Below are 19,723 nucleotides of genomic sequence, written 5' to 3' on the forward strand. Positions count from 1 at the left end.
ACCTATTTCAAATGGCCTATGAGTGCAATGAACAGTCTAAGAATGCATAAGTGCATCCTTAATTTAGGGTGAAGTCCATTAAAATAGACAAAATATTTCTGTACTTGTAATATAGCGATGAACCGAGTGAAAATAATAAGAGATTTGATCAATTGACATGCAGAGAGAGAGAGAGAGAGAGAGAGAGAGAGAGAGAGAGACTTTGCTCTTGAGTTGATTCAAGACAGACTTGCTCTACCTGCCCAAAAATTCTACAGGCTCCGCCACTGTTGGACTTAAGGAGGCGCCCGGCGTCTCCGCGTTATTTTTCCATTCTAGAAGCGACGACGCTGATCAATGATGGCGGAGCAGAAACCAGGGGGTGGAGGGATGGGCGAAGGCTCGAAAGAAGTGGTCACCGCTGGCGATTCGGACGGTGATATGCATGAAGGTGAAGTTTGATCGCTTTTCGTCCTTGTACCAATTGCTTTGTTCAAGCGTTATTTTTCTCGATCTTGCCTAAATTTAGATGGAGGAAGCAGGTCTGCATGTTGTTTCCTTTGCTTCTAGGAGTATGACCGTTCTCTCGGTTCTTTTCTGTGGTTGCATCATGATTGGTTTTGGTTTTGGCTGATGGATGCTTGATGAGAGCTTAGGTAGGATGTTGGTTTGGATCATATGTTCATTTCTGTGATATGTTTCTCAAGGTGAGAGATTTTGGAGCTCGCAGAAGTTGATATGTGGAGAATTTCGGGTTTTTGTGGTTGTGATCTGCTATGAATTGAGATGTTTTTTATGGTCTTTTTTATTTTCTCGTACTTGAGGATTAGCTCTTAATGTGCCGTCAGATTGTAGGCTTCTGATGGCTAATTTGTCATTGAATGGAAGGAAGGAGCAAGTTTTTGTTGGGGCTTCTTGCGGGCAGCTAGTGTCGGTAGGTTTTCGGCTGTCTTGAAATTAGGTGTTAAGAACACGTTGTTTTGTTTTTATCTTTCTACTTTGAATTTCAAGCAGTTTTAGGGTGAAATTTTGTGGTATTTGATTGTCAAGGTTTAGGTTTTGCCCTCCTTAAAAAATGGAGACATAAGTTAGCAAAATAAATATTTTCATAATGTGATTCATGATAATCCAAAAAATTTTAATGTTAATATTGGTGAGGTGGAAGATATCTATCAATTATATTTGTTAATGTAAATATGCCAAATGGGATGATTCGATGAATTTGTGACCTATGTGAAAATATGATCAATTTAAGCATACACAATTCAAGTTTTATTAGCTATTTCTTAGAGGCTATTTGGTTTGAAGCATAAGGGGTGTTAAGTATTTTAAATGCAGGGGTTTTGGAAATATTAGCGTTTGGTCAGAAGTAAAAGAAATGCAGAGTAAAATTTTAAAGTATTTGAAATTTACTCTCTAGTTTAATTTTAGTTAATTTGGAATCATTAGATTTTGCCAATTTTCAAACCATCGCTGTTGTTGTCTGTCACTCTCCTAGTTGTTTCCATTGACACAACCTACCGCCCATCACCAATCACTACTCACCTTTGCCAGCAACCATTTGTTGCCTCCACCATTGCCGCCCGCCACTGACTATTGCTCATTGCTGCCCGATGCCTGACGCCAACCACCGTTCGTTGGTGTTGTTGCCACTATTGATTGTTGCTCAACGCTGACTGTTGTTCACTACCAGTTGCCATTGCCATCGCCAATCCTGCTAGGCCGCTACCTCTGTCTCCATCGTTGGGCTATATAGTACTTTGAGTCAAACAAAAAAAGTATCACATGCATTTATTTTATATTCATCCAAACAATTTCAAATATTTCAAATATATTACATTCCTTTTATATAGTATTCCATTTTAATTTGAATTCCTTTTTCATACTAGGAATGCCTCCTTAATTTAATTAAAGTGTCAAAAATATACAGTCAACTAAGTCTAGGTTATAATGTGGGTGTAAGCAGATGCAACTCTATTTGAAAATCTCATAAATTTATTGAATACAATACCAATTAAAGCATGCGATAAGATTTAAATAATTTTCAGTATAGGCTCTTAAATCTTAGTTATATGCATGCCACAAGATTTTCTCATTTACAGCAAAATTTATTCCAAAATTTTCAAATTGAAGTCATATGTATTAATCGTAGAACACCTTCAAACATTTTATTTGAATTTGTTGTCCTTTAGGAAAGTGATTTTAATCTCATGTGCAGACAATTTAATTCAAAGAAGATGGATGCATAGAAAATTTCTCTTTTTGCTCTCATTTTCTTTCCTTATTTTTAGTGGAAGTAGCCTTTTGAAGAATGAAGTGCTAGAGGTGCATGCAATATTTATGAGAGGCATGGTACAAGTTTTATATTTGAATTTAAATAGGGATAGGTTGTTTTGGATTTGAATTTGACATGGTTTCTTAAGGTTAATGATTATTTAGGTTTAGATTGGTTATGGATGGTTTTTATTAGGAAGGAACATAAACTTGGATTTGTATTGGAGAAGGTTATAGGGAGGAGTGATTAAGATCAATGGAATGAGTTTTCAACGTGATGGTTTTTTGTGAGGAGAGACAAATATTTTAAGAGGTGCGTGTATGAGTAGTATTGTTAATGGTAGAGGGAAGAAATAAAATGGAATATGATGACAATGATGAAAGTCATGAAGAAACTATTAAAGAAGTAATTTAATAAAAATTAATGAATTTTGAATTAAATTTAGAAAATCTGTATACAAAATGATTCAAAATATTGCTTTTGATGTTAATTTGGTATAGGACATGATGGAGTGTTTAAAAAATTATAATAAGATGAAATGGTTGAAAATAAAAGTAAAACTAAAGAGGAAAAAAAAAGGTAACCTCATGCCTCGAGCTTGAATGAGGATATTACACATTTGATGAGTTTTGAGTCTCACGTCTGATTAAGGATCAAAATCTTGAAATAGAATGATGACTTTTTTGGCAAGGATTTGAATCTTGGAATGGATTTGAATCTTGGAACGTAGAGATCAACAACAATACCACTTAACCAAGTGGTTGGTGGCAATCGATGACGAAGAAGAACATTAGATTAGAATATTATACCAAGAATTGTCTTACATAAATCTATGTGCTCTAATTATATTGTTGTGGGTCTTCAAAAGGATTCTGTTCGCGGGAAACGAATTCAAAGAGTACGACCGCACTATCCCATAGTATAAAACGATCGTAGACCTTTACATTCTACAAAAGCAGGCAAATGAGAGGGCAAATGGGATTATACATACAATTAACCATGGAGGATAGAGGCTTTTGCCTACATATCTCGATGGGTAATAATATTTATAACCCAAGAGTAACGAGATTTCCCTCATTCGATACATAAGCTTAAATAGGGTTTATTTGATGTTGGGATCGGTTTCCCACGGGCACACAAACCCACGTGCTTAATTACATCTTAGACCTTGGCCTAAGAAAACTCTTGATTAAGGATTATATATTATTCTCTCAGATGGATTTGACGCATAGGGGGAATTTCTAGGCTCTCCTAATCCAAAGGAAAAGATAAGCTTAATTTGGCTTAATTAACATGCATGGATCATATCAACACTCGACCGGTCTAAAGAAGGGAAAACTGGAGAAAAAGATAATTTCATTCAAGCATGTACGAGAGAAAGATGGAGGCGAGGGGGGGGGTCCGGCTTTGCTGGTCGCACAAGAGAGAGGAGAGGGGCGGACCTCTTCCGTCTGGGACATGCGAACGAGAGAGAAAGGAAGGGGGGCTCGGGGTTCCTGGCGTCCGCAAAAAGGGAGAGACGGAGAGGGAAGAGAGGTCTAAAAAATGGAGAGAGATGTGTGAGTTGCAAAATGGAGTTTGGCCTCTGTTGATCTCGAGAGCATGAGAAGATAGAGAGGGAGAGTTGCGAACCTCGGAGATAATTCTGTTGCTTCGCCCTCTCTATCCCATCTCTATACATCGAATAATGCCTTGCCATGCTCGATCACTATGAAAACAAGGCTGCATCTATTTGAAATGGGTAACTCACGCGATTGAGGCACTGTAACGACTGCAGGTTTCAAATTTCGGGGAGATCAGCACTGTCGATGCAATTTCCTGATCTAGTAAATAAATTCAAATCATTTGGAAAGTCAATGGATCTTAATGGGATTGAATTGGGCTAAATCAGGTCAAGTTTGGCTAAGACCGGGTTAGATTCGACTCAACTAAAGTCGATTTGAGTCTAATTTGATTCCACTAATTTAATTATATAAAATCAAATCCAAAATTGACATCAATTCGAGTTAACTTGGGCTCAACTTGACTCAACCAAACTAACAAAATTAAACCTAAATTAATCGCCGACTCAAGTTAAATCGAACTCGATGCAGCTAAGATGAATGGATCTAATTTAATCGAATGTGATCGGGTCTAATTTAACCCAATTTCGAGCCGATTCAAGTTCGATTGAATTTTCATCAAGTCGATTTCAATGGAATCGAATTTGAATCAACTCAATCAGACCTAAATCGGCATTAACCTGAATTAAACTAGGCTCGACGAGACTCAACTAGCCTGATCGAACACACTCGAGGGAACAACGCGATAAAAACGAGGTCAACAATTACAAAGGAAATGATAAATTGTTAACAAATTGCTGGACACATGGGCATAGACATTATAACTTTGATAGTCGTTGAAATGACTTCCAAATCTCCTTGCACAAACATAAAATAATGGCTTTGAAAATCGGACCGAACCGGCCAGTTCTATTAGTTGAACTGTGAACCGGTTATATGGCCCGTTCGGTCTGCCTTGAAAATCGGCTCAGTATCAAACCGGTGTGAACCGGTTTGAAAATTGGCTCACGTTTTTTAAGAACAGTCCAGGTCAATTGATATCTTATTTAAATAATTAAATAAATGAATTTAATATAAAATATTTAATTAAATATCAATTAATAAATTAATTTAACTGCAATATATTTTAATTTTACAATTTATCTTAAAATTTATAGAATAATTATTTATCATATAAGCACCAACACAACATGCCCAGTTTATCCCACCATCCCATGTGAGCTCTTAATGCATGAAAATAAAAAAAGTTATATAAACAAAACAAAATAAAACTCTTAAGTGATGTGGGATTGAATAGTTTAGTTGAAATTTTCTACTTCAAAACACATACTTATATATTTTTAAACATATATTTTTAATTATTTTTTTACGTACTGAAGAATAATATTTATTTTTTTGGTTAATTATATTTAATTGTTTATCTATTTTATTTATTAATTTTTAAATATACATAATTAAAAATTAATTTTTATCTATTTATTATTTATAAACAATCTAATATTGAATGATTAATAGATGTTAAAATTATAATGTAATATTTAATATATAATTTATGGTTGTAAAATTTATCTAAATGTATAATATAAATTAATAATAATTTATATTAAATTTAAAATAAATTAGTAATAATTTATATTAGATTTATAAGTTTATATATAAATTAAATTTATTTTTAGCCACAAATTTATGTCATTATATATTTATTCTATCATTTATTTTTTATTTAAAATAATTATAATATTTATTATGCATCCGGTTCAATGGTTCCCCAGTTCTACCCCGGTCGAACCGTTGAACCTTGAACCTCTCATTTTTCTGGTTCGATGTCCAGTCCGATTTTCACAACCTTGCATAAAACCATCAAGGTATGAGTTGAACTACAAGCCTACCTAACGCCATCAACCATGATACAAGGCATTCACCTTGGATAAATGTTTGAGAGTAGAGAGCATTATTTAAATTAGGTAATATTTACTTCATGACTAGGCATCCTTATGGATAACATTTATATTTTATGATTTTTAAACTATTTATCTTCCTACTCCATTGCAAATTTTCAGCATTTAAATAGTTGAAATACAAATTTGCATACATTAAAAATTTCGTTATGTAATTGTATTTCACATATTGAGATGGAGCCATCCTGTCTTATGTGATTTTGCTGATTGTCTTATTTGAGAGTTCTAGGGTTGTAAGCTGGTTAAACACATATGTAAATATCAAATTAAGACGGTGAAGTTCCTATATTCTTAAGGATGCGAAGTACTTATAACATCTGGACCAAAGCCCATTGGTACAGTGCATGTATGTATATATATATATATATACATATTATAGACCCAATAACAATACGTCAATTCTTGTTTCACAAGACTTTAGATAATTAGATCTATTAACCATATCACTATGTCAATCAGAAAAAATACAAGTAAATTCATACAAGAACCAATAAAATCCTCTTACAATTTATCGATCAAAGACTACAACTAATCATTTCAGGAGCAGATAGATCTACAACTAAACTTAACAAGTCCTTCTAAAGCATTAATTTGAATGATCCAACAAACCTACAGCTATTTCAAAATCACTCAAGTTTAACTTACCAGAAAAGCAGGAAGCTTTCTAATCATCTCTCATTGTCCACATCAATTCACACTTCAAAGTCATGCTTCTAGGGAAAGCAAAATAAATGGAAGGACCATAAAAACTCCATAGATAGAAGCTGAATGAAAACAGATAGAGTATCCGGAAAAGTAAATACATGGAGACATAAGAACAAGTGTGCCAAGGTTTACTCACAATAACATTTTAAGTGCATGGAAATGTTTCTTAAGGTGTCTATGAAGTTTCATCGAAATATATCTACCAAGTAAGAAACATTGAATTGGGAAGTACAGGTTCTCATTATACTTACTGTTATCTTATAAAATTATATCAAAAAAATCATGTCGGCTCAATGTTTCAAATCCATGATTACCAAATCATAATTTATTAAATCCACCAAAACAGAAAGACAGTTTACCAAGTTGTTAATAAAGTACAGGTTTTGCCAGTTATTCTAACCAAAAAAGGTAATCAGCTTTATGGCGGACAAGTTTGTTTCTCCCTTGATCAAGTTGATGCTATTTTGTGCTACAAAATCTATATTTGTCCCAAAAATCTTAGTGCACCCGCACCCTTTGGCTACTTGTTTAGGCTTCAGTTAGGTTGAAATGCACTAAAACCTATGCACCAACATATTATGTAGATAATAGATTTCATGTCAGAGAAGAACCCGGTCATTATATGTGCTTATAAAAGTGGACTTGAGCTATTTAAATCAATGATATATCAGTTGTCAACCCCATAGAACATATGTTCATAATGAATTAGAAGGTAGACATAGTTATGCACGACATAAACACGATCATCTAGCATATAAGAATTATTCACTATACATTTTATGAGGGAGATGTGTAAGTTAACATTCATTGGACACACAAATTATGTGCATTGAGATGAGTAAGTGAATGATCTAAGTAATTTTTTAGTAGTTACTTTATTTTGAAGTTTTCTAATTACAATTTTTGGTTATTTGTATAATCATGCCTGTAATGCTGGTTCCTATCACGATGGGACATGTCTAGTTTTCCTTCCTACGTTAAGATCACTATATGGTTGGTTTGATTCAATGAAGAAGCTTACATGTTGAATAGTCCCGCGTCTCAAATTTTGCGTTGTGCAAACTATTGTGTGTGACTCACCATCCACACATGTGCATTTGAGTTTCATGTGCACAATTCTGGAGTTGCCTGCATGGTACGAAATCTAGCATATTTCAAAGCCGTGAGTCCTATGCAAGATCTATTTCATGTTTACGAATTTTTCCCAGGCATTATGCTGCCTTATTCATTACTAAGAGCAACTGATTATGATGATTGTGATTGTAATTGTAAAAGATTATTCTGAGACTTGTATTAGAGAATTTTTGCAATGCCTCTTAAACTTGTGCACTTGTTCTATGGTGAATACTCTGAGCATGATGTAATTATTGATTGCTAATTCTAGGGGAAAATTCTCTTTGTATTGGTGTGAGACTTCAAATTTTTATTTCTTTTTTCCATATGATTTGCAATTAGATTGTAAGTGTGATTGATCTTATCAAAATTGTAAAAAATTGTGTTCTGATTATGGCTAGTGTGATTGATCTTATCAACACTGCTGTTGCCGGGTTCCAAGCCCCGAATGAGAATAGTGGAAGTTTGCATTAGGTAGTTGATAGCCAACGTAAAAATGGTTGAACAATCATGACATGAACATTTAATATATTGTGTTAGTGCTAGGGAATTTCTTGGAAGCGATGTGTTGTATGGCCTAAATACAACGAAAAGAGTGCAAGGGTCATTGCATCAGTGCACAGGTGCAATGTTAATGTGGGCTCCAAAAATTTGCGCCCCGACCTCCCCTGCTTTCAGGAGAGTTTTAACGAATTATGCTTCTAGGTAAATTTTTAGAAGGCAGATTGGGTTTGAAATAAAGCACTACCTAGAGATTTTGCCCTCATTTTGCGAGGACTTTATGATCCTATAGGTGCAAGCCCTTATAGTTAATTACCCCTCCCAATAACGAGAGAGAACTTTCGATTAAGGCTAGGCGTCGATCATATACATAATATGTATCTGACATATAGTAGCAATGTGGGTTTGGTTATTGAAAATTTAATATTTAAAATAAAAAATATACCACCTTGCACTTAAAGTGGATGGTGGGGGAATGATGATGAGCCTAATCAAAATCCCATGGTTTCGTCATCTACTTAGTCAAAGGAGATAGTCGACCCAACCTGACAAAATGATCCTTGTTAGCAGTCATGAGTTGCTTTGTTCAAGAGAACCTTGTAGAACTGGGGTGAATTAGGGTGTCAATATCAGGTTTCAAGTCGGGTTCAGGTCCAACTCGAAACTGACCCGACAATATTTGATCTGACCCAAACCTGACCCATTTTTTAAAATGGGTAAGATTCTCTGATTCGAACCTGACCCGCATCGGGTCCGGGTCAACCTGACATGACCCGCTTCATGCAAACCCGACACAACATGTAGGATGACGCCAGTGTGTGGGACAACATGATTGCGGGCCATAGCGTGCTGAACGGTGGACCGCAATGGGACGATGGGCCGCAGGGGAACGACTCCAGTGTGCGGGACGATGGATCGCAGCGGGACGACAGGCCATATCAGGGACGACGCCAACGAACGTCTGTCATGGGGCGTCTAAGTGGAGAATTAGTCTGTTTGTTCCTATTTTTAAGAATAAAGGTGATGCACAAGATTGTGCAAATTATAGAGGAATTAAGTTAATGTGTTATACAATAAAATTATGGGCGAGAGAAATTGAGCATAGGTTATGTTGTGGTACTAATATTTCTCAAAATCAGTTTGGATTCATGCCAGGTAAGTTTTACATTTGTTAAGATATTTGATGGAGAAGTATAAAGAGAGTAAGTAGGATCTGCATATGATATTTATTGATTTGAAAAAAAAAAAAAGATAAAGTTCAAAGAGAAGTGCTCTGAAGAGTTATAGAAAAGAAAGAGTTAATGATGTTTATATTCAAGTGATTAAGGAAATGTATACAAGAGTTGTTACTTATGTTCAAACGTAAGGTAGTTTGACCAAGTATTTTTCTATTTCAATTGGATTATATCAAGGATCCGCTTTAAGTCCATATCTTTTTGCTTTAGCCATGGATGTTCTTACTAGACATTTGCAAAAGGATGTACTCTGGTGCGTGCTTTTTATTGATGATATTTGTGTTGATAAGAGAGTTGAAAGAAAACTTTAATTATGGAGTTTAACTTCAAAGTCTAAAGATTTTCATTTCAGTAGATCTAAAATCAAATACATTGAGTGTAATTTTAATAATAATAGATCTAGTGGTGGGATTGTGACATTGGGTGATGAAGTCATTAAAAGTGTGCACATTTCAGATATCTTGGGTATATTATTCAAAGCGATGATGAAATAGTTGAGGATATTATAAGTAGAATTCAAGTTGGATGTTGAAGTGGAGGAATGCATCAGGCCTCTTATGTGATAGAATAGTACTCCTCAAACAAGGGAAAAAATTTATATGATGTTAGTGAGACCTGCAATGCTTTATGGCACATAATGTTGTCTATTAAAAGAGAAGTATAAAATTAAGTGTTGCAAAGATGAGGATGCTCAGGTGGATAAGTGGCTTTACACTTAGAGACAAAATGCAAAATGAATATATTCGTGAAATGGTTGGAGTAGTTCTAGTGAAAAATAAGATTAGAGAGAGTCGCCTTAGATGGTTTTGTCACATAAAGCATCATCCTTCTGATGGTCCGATTAGGAGATTAGGTGTATTAGACCTAGCCTATGTTAAGAAAGGTAGAGGAAGACCTAAAAAGACCTGGTAAAGAAGTATTAAAATTGTTATTTTTTATTAAAATTAAATGAAAATTGGATTCTAAACATAACATAATAGAAAAATATGATTCATGTAGCTAACCTCACATGTGGGATAAAGGCTTGTTGTTGTCATTGTTGTTATTGTTGGGTTTTGATTATGGCATAAATCTTGATCAATGTCTGTGTTTTTATGATTTCAAATTTTTCATTGAATTTCTAACCTAATGATCAATAAATTTTATTTGGAATTAATTCTTCTTTTTTTTTGCCGTAGAACAAATGAATGTGAACAATTGTTTTAATTATTGGTTTGTAAATTGTGAATTCTAAATTCTTGAATGCTTTAATTTTATTCATAGCATCATTTAGTTGAATTAAGAAATTAGATCCTCAGATGATCTGCGTCATGTTACCAAAGTTTCTTGATATGGTACAAGTCATGGGCACCGATCTAAACTATTATGAAGGTTGAGTTACCCGAGGTTCCTTATCAGCCTTCAATTTCTCAAATCAAAACACTACAAGGAAGAAACTAGCTGATCGTTAGTCTAAAACCCAACATTAAACATACTTTCCACACTAAGACCATCCCATAATATTACATTAAAGCAATTAATTGGTAAAAATCATACAAAGTAGGTTCCCTAGAACTACTATATTTAGGGAAATTCATGAAAAATATCTTGAATAATCTTGATCATACCTATTGTTGGATTATCTTATCAATTTCAAAATACTAGCATGTTTAGGACAAAGTACCAAAACAAAGGTTCCTTGTAGTTTTCCTCAAACCATCTTTTAGGCCGGCCCAGGGGCCAGCTGGACCGGTTCAATGTTACAAGAGAAGGACTAAGGGGGCGGGCGGAACAAGGGAGAAGAGAGGGGCCGGTTGGAGCTATGGGATCCACTTAATTAAATTTTGCTTGAGAAGGAAATTTGAATTAAGGGCTATTTAGGGATTTTGTAATTGTCCTTTTCTCTTTAATTAGTCTCTTTGGTTATTGTTAGGTTTTCATCTGAAATTTGAACTTGAAATTTGATATCTTCCTTGTACTTGGGCTCTAGTCGTTTGGCTAGGGATTTGGAGAGTCGTTTCTTCCTCTCGAATTGAAGAAACTTGTATCATTTTCTGTTTTTCTTCGTTTGCTAGTGAAATCCATCTATTTTCTCTCAGATTTCTACAATTTTTCTCAAGTTGCTGCTGTCCTATTGCTGTTTTACCTTCAGAAAACAGCAGATTTTCTGTTAGAGGTGACTATTTCCTATTGAATTGGTATCAGAGCACGTTGATCTAAGGGTAATCAATAGCCTAAAGGAAAGTTGAAGTGTTGGAGGGAGAAATAGGTAAACTAAAGGCAGATTTCAAGGAGAAAACTTATGATTTTTAGAAGCAGTTTGCATCCATCTATAAAAAAATGGATGGAATGTTCTCCGCCTTGAAAGACATGATGAAGAAGATGCTTGAAGACAAACAAAATCCGCGACATCGGAAGCAAAGGAGATCACCGGCGACCATGGGAGAGGCGGAAATCCGAACCCATTTAGGGGAAAGGAGAATCCTGAAGTGGAGATCCTTGAGGAAGATGATGGAATGCCTTTTCTAGAACCACTTTCTAGGGAGGAGATGAGTATGGGCTACGAAAGGAGGGGTGTTGATTTTGTTGGGAGAAGGGATGATTTTTACCTTCTAATTGTTGATTTTGAATGAAGAAGAGGGGAATACGAGGAAGTGTTCGGGTATGATCGCTAGAGAGAAGATCGTGACCACTGGGGAGCACTTCCTCTTCGAGGAATGGGAGGTTATAGAGGAGTTAGGGGAAACGGGGGTGACCCGAGGGTGAGAAAATTGAAGATGTCGATCTTTGAGGGTGAGGACGCACATGACTAGATCTACAAGATGGAGCGATACTTCGCAGTCAATGGGTTGACTGAGGAGGAGAAATTGACAACTGTAGGACTGTGTTTAGAAGGGAAGACACTGGCATGGTACCAATGACGGTAGGGGTGTCAATTTCGGGTCACGGGTCGGGTTCGGGTCGAACCTGAAATTGACCCGGGTTCAAACGGGTCAGAAATTTGAACCCGGACCTGACCCGGGTAGGTAAACGGGTCGGAAATTCGAACCCGGATCCGACCCGGCGGGTTGCCGAGTTGACCTGACCTGACCCGGTTTCGGGCGACGGCGTGGTAGCGGGCGTGGGGGGCGCAGCAGCGGGGCGCGGCAACTGACGACGGCGCGGGGCAGCATCGCGGGGCGATTCACGAGGCGCGCAGGGCAGCGGACAGAGGGCACGAGCAGCGGGAGCGGGCAAGCGCGGGCGGGGCAAGCGGGGCAGCGAGCGGGAACCAGCGGGCCAAGGGCGGGAAATCTAATTTTTTTAAAAATAAACGGGTTTTCAGGTTGACTCGGCAAACTCGCCGGGTTCAACCCGAACCCGACCCGTTTTTTCAAATGGATCGAATCTGCGACCCGATCCCGACCGATTTTTCAACGGGTCGGGTCCAACCAGGATTTTCCGGATCGGGTCCGGGTTGATTTTTCGTGTCGTGTCAAATATTGACACCCTTAAATGCGGTACATGAGCGATCCATTCAAAGTTGGAGGAGTTCAAGACGGTTTACTAAGACATTTTCGACCAGTAAAGGGAGGAGACTTTTTATGACGTGATGCAAGAGGGGACAGTAAACAGAGTACCATGATCGGTTTGAGTACCTAGCTAGCAGGTTGGATCGCTTTCTGAGACAGGCTAGAGGGACTTCATGGAAGGGTTCAAACCAGATATTTAGAGCAGCTTTTAGAGTGATGAGCCGCATAACTTGGGAGAGGCCATGGAGTTGGCGCAAGTTCGTCGAGGACCAATAGCATTTAAGAGCATTTAAGGGTGGTCTTTGGAGTGCTACAGGAGCATCAGCTCAGGGCCAACTTGAAGAAATGCAGCTTCGCATAGACTAGTGTAGAGTACATGGAACACGTGACATCTCAGGAGGGGTGACAATAGATATACAACCAAAATTGAAGCCATGCATAAGTGGTCTCTACCTAGAAACTTGAGGGAGTTGAGGGGTTTCCTTGGATTGACAGTTATTACCGGAGGTTTTTGAAGGGGTACAACAACATTAGTCTTGGCCTTTGACAGAGCGGTTGAAGAAGGATAGCTTCGTGTCAAGGAAAAGCGGCTACTGGATTTTCGAAAAACTTAAGAAGCGATGACCACAATACCCTTGTTGGCTTTACCAGACTTCAGTCAGACTTTTATGGCGGAGACAGATGCCGTTCGGATATGGGTTTGGGGTAGTGCTGATGTAGAATCATAGACCTCATAGCCTACTTCAGTCAGGTGTTGTTATCCAGAGCTAGATTTGAAGTACTGTATATGAACGAGAATTGATGGTCATCTGTTGGCTATTCAGAGTGACGACCAATAGCTGCTGGGACGACACTTCATCGTTAGGACAGATCAAGGAGCTTGAAATACCTATTGGAGTAGAGGATGGTAACAGAGGAACATCAGAGGTGGCCTGTCTAAACTATTGGGATATGATTTCGAGATCAGTACCGACCATGGTTAGAGAATAGGCGGCCGATTCCTTATCCAGGTGTAGGGGAGAGCTCCATGTGATGACCATTTGAGTGCCCCTGATGGTGGATTGGGGGGGGGGGGGGGGGGCTATCCAGGCAGGATGAAGAGTTGAAGTAGATCCGGATGGATCTTCTGGAGGATAGGAGCAGCCTCCCAGGCTATGCCCTCGAGGGGGAAAGGTTGTTGTACCATGGGAGATTTGTGATGCCAGGAACGTTCATCCATATTCCCCACCTATTGCAGGAGTTCCATAGGAGTGCCATGGGAGGCCATTTTGGAGTGGAAAAGACAAACATGAGATTTGTTGCTGAATTATATTGGAAAGGAGTGCATAAGGATGTGTAGGAGATGGTGGCGAGGTGTGAAGTGTGCCAGAGAAACAAGTAAATGGCTATGGCTCCAGGTGGGTTACTATAGCCCTTATCACTTCCCAATAGAGTATGGGAGGAAGTGTCCATAAATTTTATAGATGGCCAACCCCAATCAGAGGGGTTCACTGCTATCATGATAGTGATGGATAGGCTGAGTAAGTATGCACATTTCATTCCCTTATGACACCCCTATATCGCAGCGACAGTGGTAGCAGCTTTCATCAGGGAGGTGGTTCGACTCTATGGGATTCCAGAGTCGATAGTATCAAATCGAGACAAAGTGTTCCTTAGCCAATTTTGGAGGGAGCTGTTCATGTTACAGGGCACGATCCTCAAGAGAAGCATCACCTACCATCCGCACACGGACAAGAAAACAGAGGTAGTAAACCGGAGCTTGGAGACTTACTTGAGGTGTTTTGCTTCTGAATCACTAAGGATGTGGGCCAAATGGTTGGCATGGGCTGAGTATTGATACAATAACTCATACCACTCAGCTTCGTAGATGACCCCTTTTAAGGTGATATATGGAAGAGACCCTCCACACGTAGTATACTTTGGAAAATGGAGCACACCAATATCCTCAGTGGAGCATCACTTGGAAGAGAGAGATAAGGTGTTGGAGGAGTCGAAGAAACATCTAATGAGGGCACAACATATTATGAAGAGGCAGGCGGACGCACACAGTAGAGACATCTAGTTTGGGCGGCTGTGAGAGTGATGAGGTCTCATGACTTGGGAGATGCTATGGAGTTATTATAGTTTGTGAAGGACCATAAGCACCTGGAGAGGGGGGCTAGGGGTAGCAGCTCATGAAGCTCATATAGGATGACCTCCACATTTTTGGCACCCAAGGGACCGCCAATGGGGGTTCCTCAAGATACTCCAAAGGAGAAGCCTATTGGTGGGGGAAACTTTAACAAGCCCACTGAGAATGAGCTACAAGAAAAGAGGACGAAGAGATTTTGCTTCAGGTGTGATGAAAAGTATACATCGGGGCATAGGTTTAAATATCGAGCTCTTCAAGTTCTCACCATCTATGATGATAAGGAAGACGTGGAGGGAGAGGACAGGGAGGAATTGGTAGAGGAGGAAGGGCTACATCTATACATGGCGAAGGTGTACTTGAACTCAATGGTGGGGTTTACACTAAACCACACCATGAAAGTGAAGGGAGAAATAATAGATAGGGCAGTGGTAGTACTGATAGGCACTGGGGCCTCCCACAATTTCATCTCCAAGTAGATCATAGACCTCTTGGGTTTGAAATTGGCGGACACAAGGTGTTATGGGGTAATGATGGGCACTAGGAAGGTGGAGATGGGTAAAAGAGTGTGTAGGGGAGTAATGCTGACTATACAGCGGTTTCATGTGAGGGAGGAATTACTCTCATTAGAGTTAGGAAGTACTGATGTTATCTTGGGGATGAAATGGTTGCAGACCTTGGAAGATACCAAGGTCAATTGGGGAGCACTAACGATGGAGCTAGTGGTGTAATGAAGAAGGGTGTTGATTCAAGGAGATGCAGGGTTGTCCAAAGCCATTGTGTCTCTCAAAATCATGGTAAGGACCATACTGGAGGTGGGAGGAGGATTTCTAGTAGAACAAAAAAGTTTAGAAGGGATCAGATTAGAGGAAAGGGTAATATTCCTCTTTCAGTCAACTAATTATCAACAGTTTAAAGAGGTCTTTCAGCCACCTCAAGGCTTACCACCACTGAGGGAGCAAGAGCATGCTATCACCCTAAGGGAGGGGGTGTCTTCGATTAGTGTCTGACCGTACTGCTACCCTCAGATTTAGAAGCTGATCCGAGAGATATTGGAGACTGGGATTATCAGGCCGAGTGCGAGTCTTTTTTCTAGCCCAGTATTGCTGGTCAATAAGAATGATGGGAGTTAGAGATTCTACGTTGTTTATTAGCCCCTGAATAAAGAGACTAGGCCAAACAAGTTTCCTATACTGGTGATCGATGAGCTATTGGATAAGTTAGGTGGAGCAGTGGTGTTCACCAAGATGAATCTGAAGTTGGGATACCATCATATCAAGATGAGGGAGGTGGATGTCTCGAAGATTGCTTTCAGGATGCGTGAGGTGCATTACAAGTTCTTAATGATGTTGTTCGGCCTCACAAACATCCAACTACCTTCCAATCGCTGATGAATAGAGTATTCCGACCATATGTCTGGAAGTTTGTTCTTGTCTTCTTTGATGACATCCTAGTGTAGAGCAAGTCCGAGGAGGAGCGTTTGGAGTACTTGAGGGTAGTCTTAAGAGTTTTATAAGAGTAGAAGCTGAGGGCCAACCTTATGAAATGTTTTTTTTTACATAGGTCAGTGTGGAGTACTTGGGGCACGTGGTATCCCAATAGGGAGTGACTGCTGATAAGGCCAAGATTGAGGCAATGTTGAAATGGCCTTTACCTAGGAATCTGAAAGAGCTGAGTGGTTACCTAGGTTTGATGGGGTACATCATGCAATTTGTGAGAGGATATAATACTATAGCTAGGTCATTGACAAAGCAGTTGAAGAAAGATAACTTTTCATGATGGGAGGCAGCTACTCAGGCTTTTGAGAGGTTGAAGAAGGTCATGACCACAGTACCAGTCCTGGCCTTACCTGATTTCAGCAATATTTTCGTGATAGAGACAGATGCATCCGGGTATGGATTGGGGGCAGTACTTATGCAGAATTATCGATCCATTGCCTACTTCAGTCAAATATTGACGGTCGAGGTTAGGCTGAAGTCAGTCTATGAGAGGGAGTTGATGGCCATCGTGTTAGTCATTCAGAATTGACGGCCTTACTTACTGGACTGACCTTATATTGTTATGATAGACCAGAGGAGTTTGGAGTACTTGTTAGAACAAAGGATGGTGATCGAGGAGCACTAGAGATGGCTGTCCAAGCTATTGGGTTATGACTTTGAAATCCATTATAGGTCAGGATTAGATAATAAGGCAACTGATGCTTTATCCAGATGCATGGGGTAGCTCCAAGGGATGGCCATTACAATACCACGGATGGTATATTGGGGAGCGATCAAAGAGGAAATGGTGTTGAAAGATGAACTCTGAAAGATAGGAATGGATCTACTAATGGATGAGAATAGCCATCCTGGCTATTCCATAGAGGGAGAGAGATTACTGTACCAAGGGAAGTTTGTGCTGCCATGGACCTTGGTTCATATTCCTCACTTACTGTAGGAGTTTCATGGGAGCGTGGTTGGGGGTCATTCTGGTGTGCATAAGACATATAGAAGATTGACAGCGGAAGTGTATTGGAAGGGGGTGCATAGGGATATGGAAGAGATGGTGGCTAGGTGTGAGATATGCCAAAGAAACAAATACATGATTATGGCTCCAGGGGGGGTTACTTCAACCTTTGGCTCTTCCCGAAAGAGTGTGGGAGAAGGTCACCATGGATTTCATAGATTGACTACCCTGATTTGAGGGTTTATAGTGATTCTGGTGGGGGTTGACAGATTGAATGCTCATTTCATTTCCTTAAGAAACCCAATACGACAATTACAGTAGCAACATTCATTAGAGAGGTGATTAGATTGCATGGGATTCCATAGTCAATAGTTTTTTACTGGATATGGTGTTCTGTTTAGGCTGTAAGGGACAGTTCTAAAGAGAAGCATCGCATACCACCCTCAGACAAACGGGCAAACAGAGGTGTTAAACTGGAGCCTAGAAACTTGTGATTTTTTTTTTCAGAGACGCCTCTGTTGCGGGCCATGTGGTTAGCTTGGGCGGAGTACTGATATAACACTTTATATTATTCAACTTATCAAGTGACCCTTTCAAAGCGTTGTATGGAAGTGTCCCTCCACATATGGTGCATTTTGGGCAGAGGAGCACACCAGTCTATTCAGTTGAGCAATATTTGGAGGAAAGAAATAGAGTATTGTAGGAATTTAAAAGTCACCTGTTGAGGGCAAATCAGATTATGAAGAAGCATGCGGATGGACATATGAAGAACATCCAGTTCGAAGTAGGGGAAAGGGTATTCTTAAAGCTTCGTCTCTATAGACAGAGGACGATTGCCAACAATAGGAATGTGAAGCTTGCCCTAAGGTACTTTGGCCCATATGAGATATTGGAGAGGATTGGAGCAATGGTTCATCGTTTGAAATTATCTTCGACCACAAGGGTGGAACTACGTTCTGCATAGGGTGGCAATTGCCCCCCTTAAAAAAATTAATAAAGAGGGGCATTTAAGTAAATTGACACCCTAAGCCTCTTATTTTGCACCCCCCCCCCCTTGCCCTAACCACCCATAAATCACACAGCCACAAGAAATTTGCTCTGGCTTTGAATTCAGAGTTTGGTTGATTTCTTGTGGTCGACTGGTCGGAAATTTGTTCGCTTGGGAGGGGAACTTCCTGTTTGCGAATCACCAGGGCGTCAGGAGATTACGCGATCCTTATTGCGAGGACGTCCAGGTCAGATTTGAACTCATATGGTTGAATCTTGGTTTTTTTGTTCCTTTTATGTCAGTTGTTGCCAAAGTTCTGTTTGTTATTTTTTTATTTTATTTTTTATTTTCTTTACCAATACCCACCAGCATTGGGTCAGGTATCATATTTACCTGATAATGCCATAACCAAACTTGAAACCACATCCTTGCAAACACTCAACTTCTCGTAATCATCATTCTATTAGGTAATGCATATCACTAACCGACATAAAAATACCAACTTTAAAAATTTCTTCTCTAATTGATGGGATAAATATGATGAAGATGAAAACTCTTTCAATTTGAGATATTTGGAATGTAGAAACATTATTCATGTTTCATGGTTATGTCCATTCCTATTAATAACTCAAAACCACAGACATCCTTAAGTTCTAAGCCCTGTACAAGTAAATTACTATATATGAAATTCACTTTCCAGTTCACATTCCCATCTTTTCACTATGATGGTAGTAGGGGTGTCAATTCGGGTCAACGGGTCGGGTTCGGGTCGAACCCGAAACTGACCCGAACAGACCCGAAACTGACCCGGCACTGTTCGGGTCAACCCGAACCCGACCCGTTTTTAAAAACGGGTCAGGTTTCTGGACCCGAACCCGACCCGATTCGGGTCCGGGTCAACCCGACCCGACACGAATGACCCGGAATTGACCCAAAATTGCTAATTTTCGGGTCAATCTCGGGTTTTCGGGTCAAAATCGGGTCAAAAACGGGTCAATCTCGGGTTTTCGGGTCAAAAATGAGTTTTCGTGTCACTTTCGGGTCAATTTCGGGTTGGCGGGTCAACCCGAACCCGACCCGATTTTTAAAACGGGTTGATTTCATGAACTCGAATCCGACCCGTTTCGGTTTTGGGTTGACCCGAACCCGGATTTTTCCGGGTCGGGTTCGGATCGTGTTTCGTGTCGTGTCAAAAATTGACACCCCTAACCACATCGGGTAGTGGTGGAAAAGAGTTTTTATAAAGGCATCTCTGTCTTACTATGGGGCAAAAGGAGAGACACTAAATGGTAATAGTGCAATACCTGAAGTGGGAGACTTCAGGGAGTGGATGTAGGTCGTGT

At 39.3% G+C, this 19,723-nt stretch overlaps 1 protein-coding gene across 2 annotated transcripts in view; it reads left to right on the forward strand.

Annotated features, from left to right (window-relative positions):
* Positions 1-156: 156 nt before the first annotated feature.
* LOC110108352 (U-box domain-containing protein 4-like) overlaps positions 157-19,723 on the forward strand; it is a 49,288-nt gene continuing 29,721 nt past the window's right edge. For both annotated transcript variants that reach the window (XM_020838964.2, XM_020838965.2), the window contains exon 1: positions 157-430. In XM_020838964.2, the coding sequence (XP_020694623.1) occupies positions 337-430 (94 nt within the window). In that variant the 5' untranslated portion in view covers positions 157-336. The remainder of the gene's footprint in view (positions 431-19,723) is intronic.

Source organism: Dendrobium catenatum, unplaced genomic scaffold (genome assembly GCF_001605985.2).
Source record: "Dendrobium catenatum unplaced genomic scaffold, ASM160598v2 fragScaff_scaffold_134, whole genome shotgun sequence".
NCBI lineage: Eukaryota > Viridiplantae > Streptophyta > Magnoliopsida > Asparagales > Orchidaceae > Dendrobium > Dendrobium catenatum.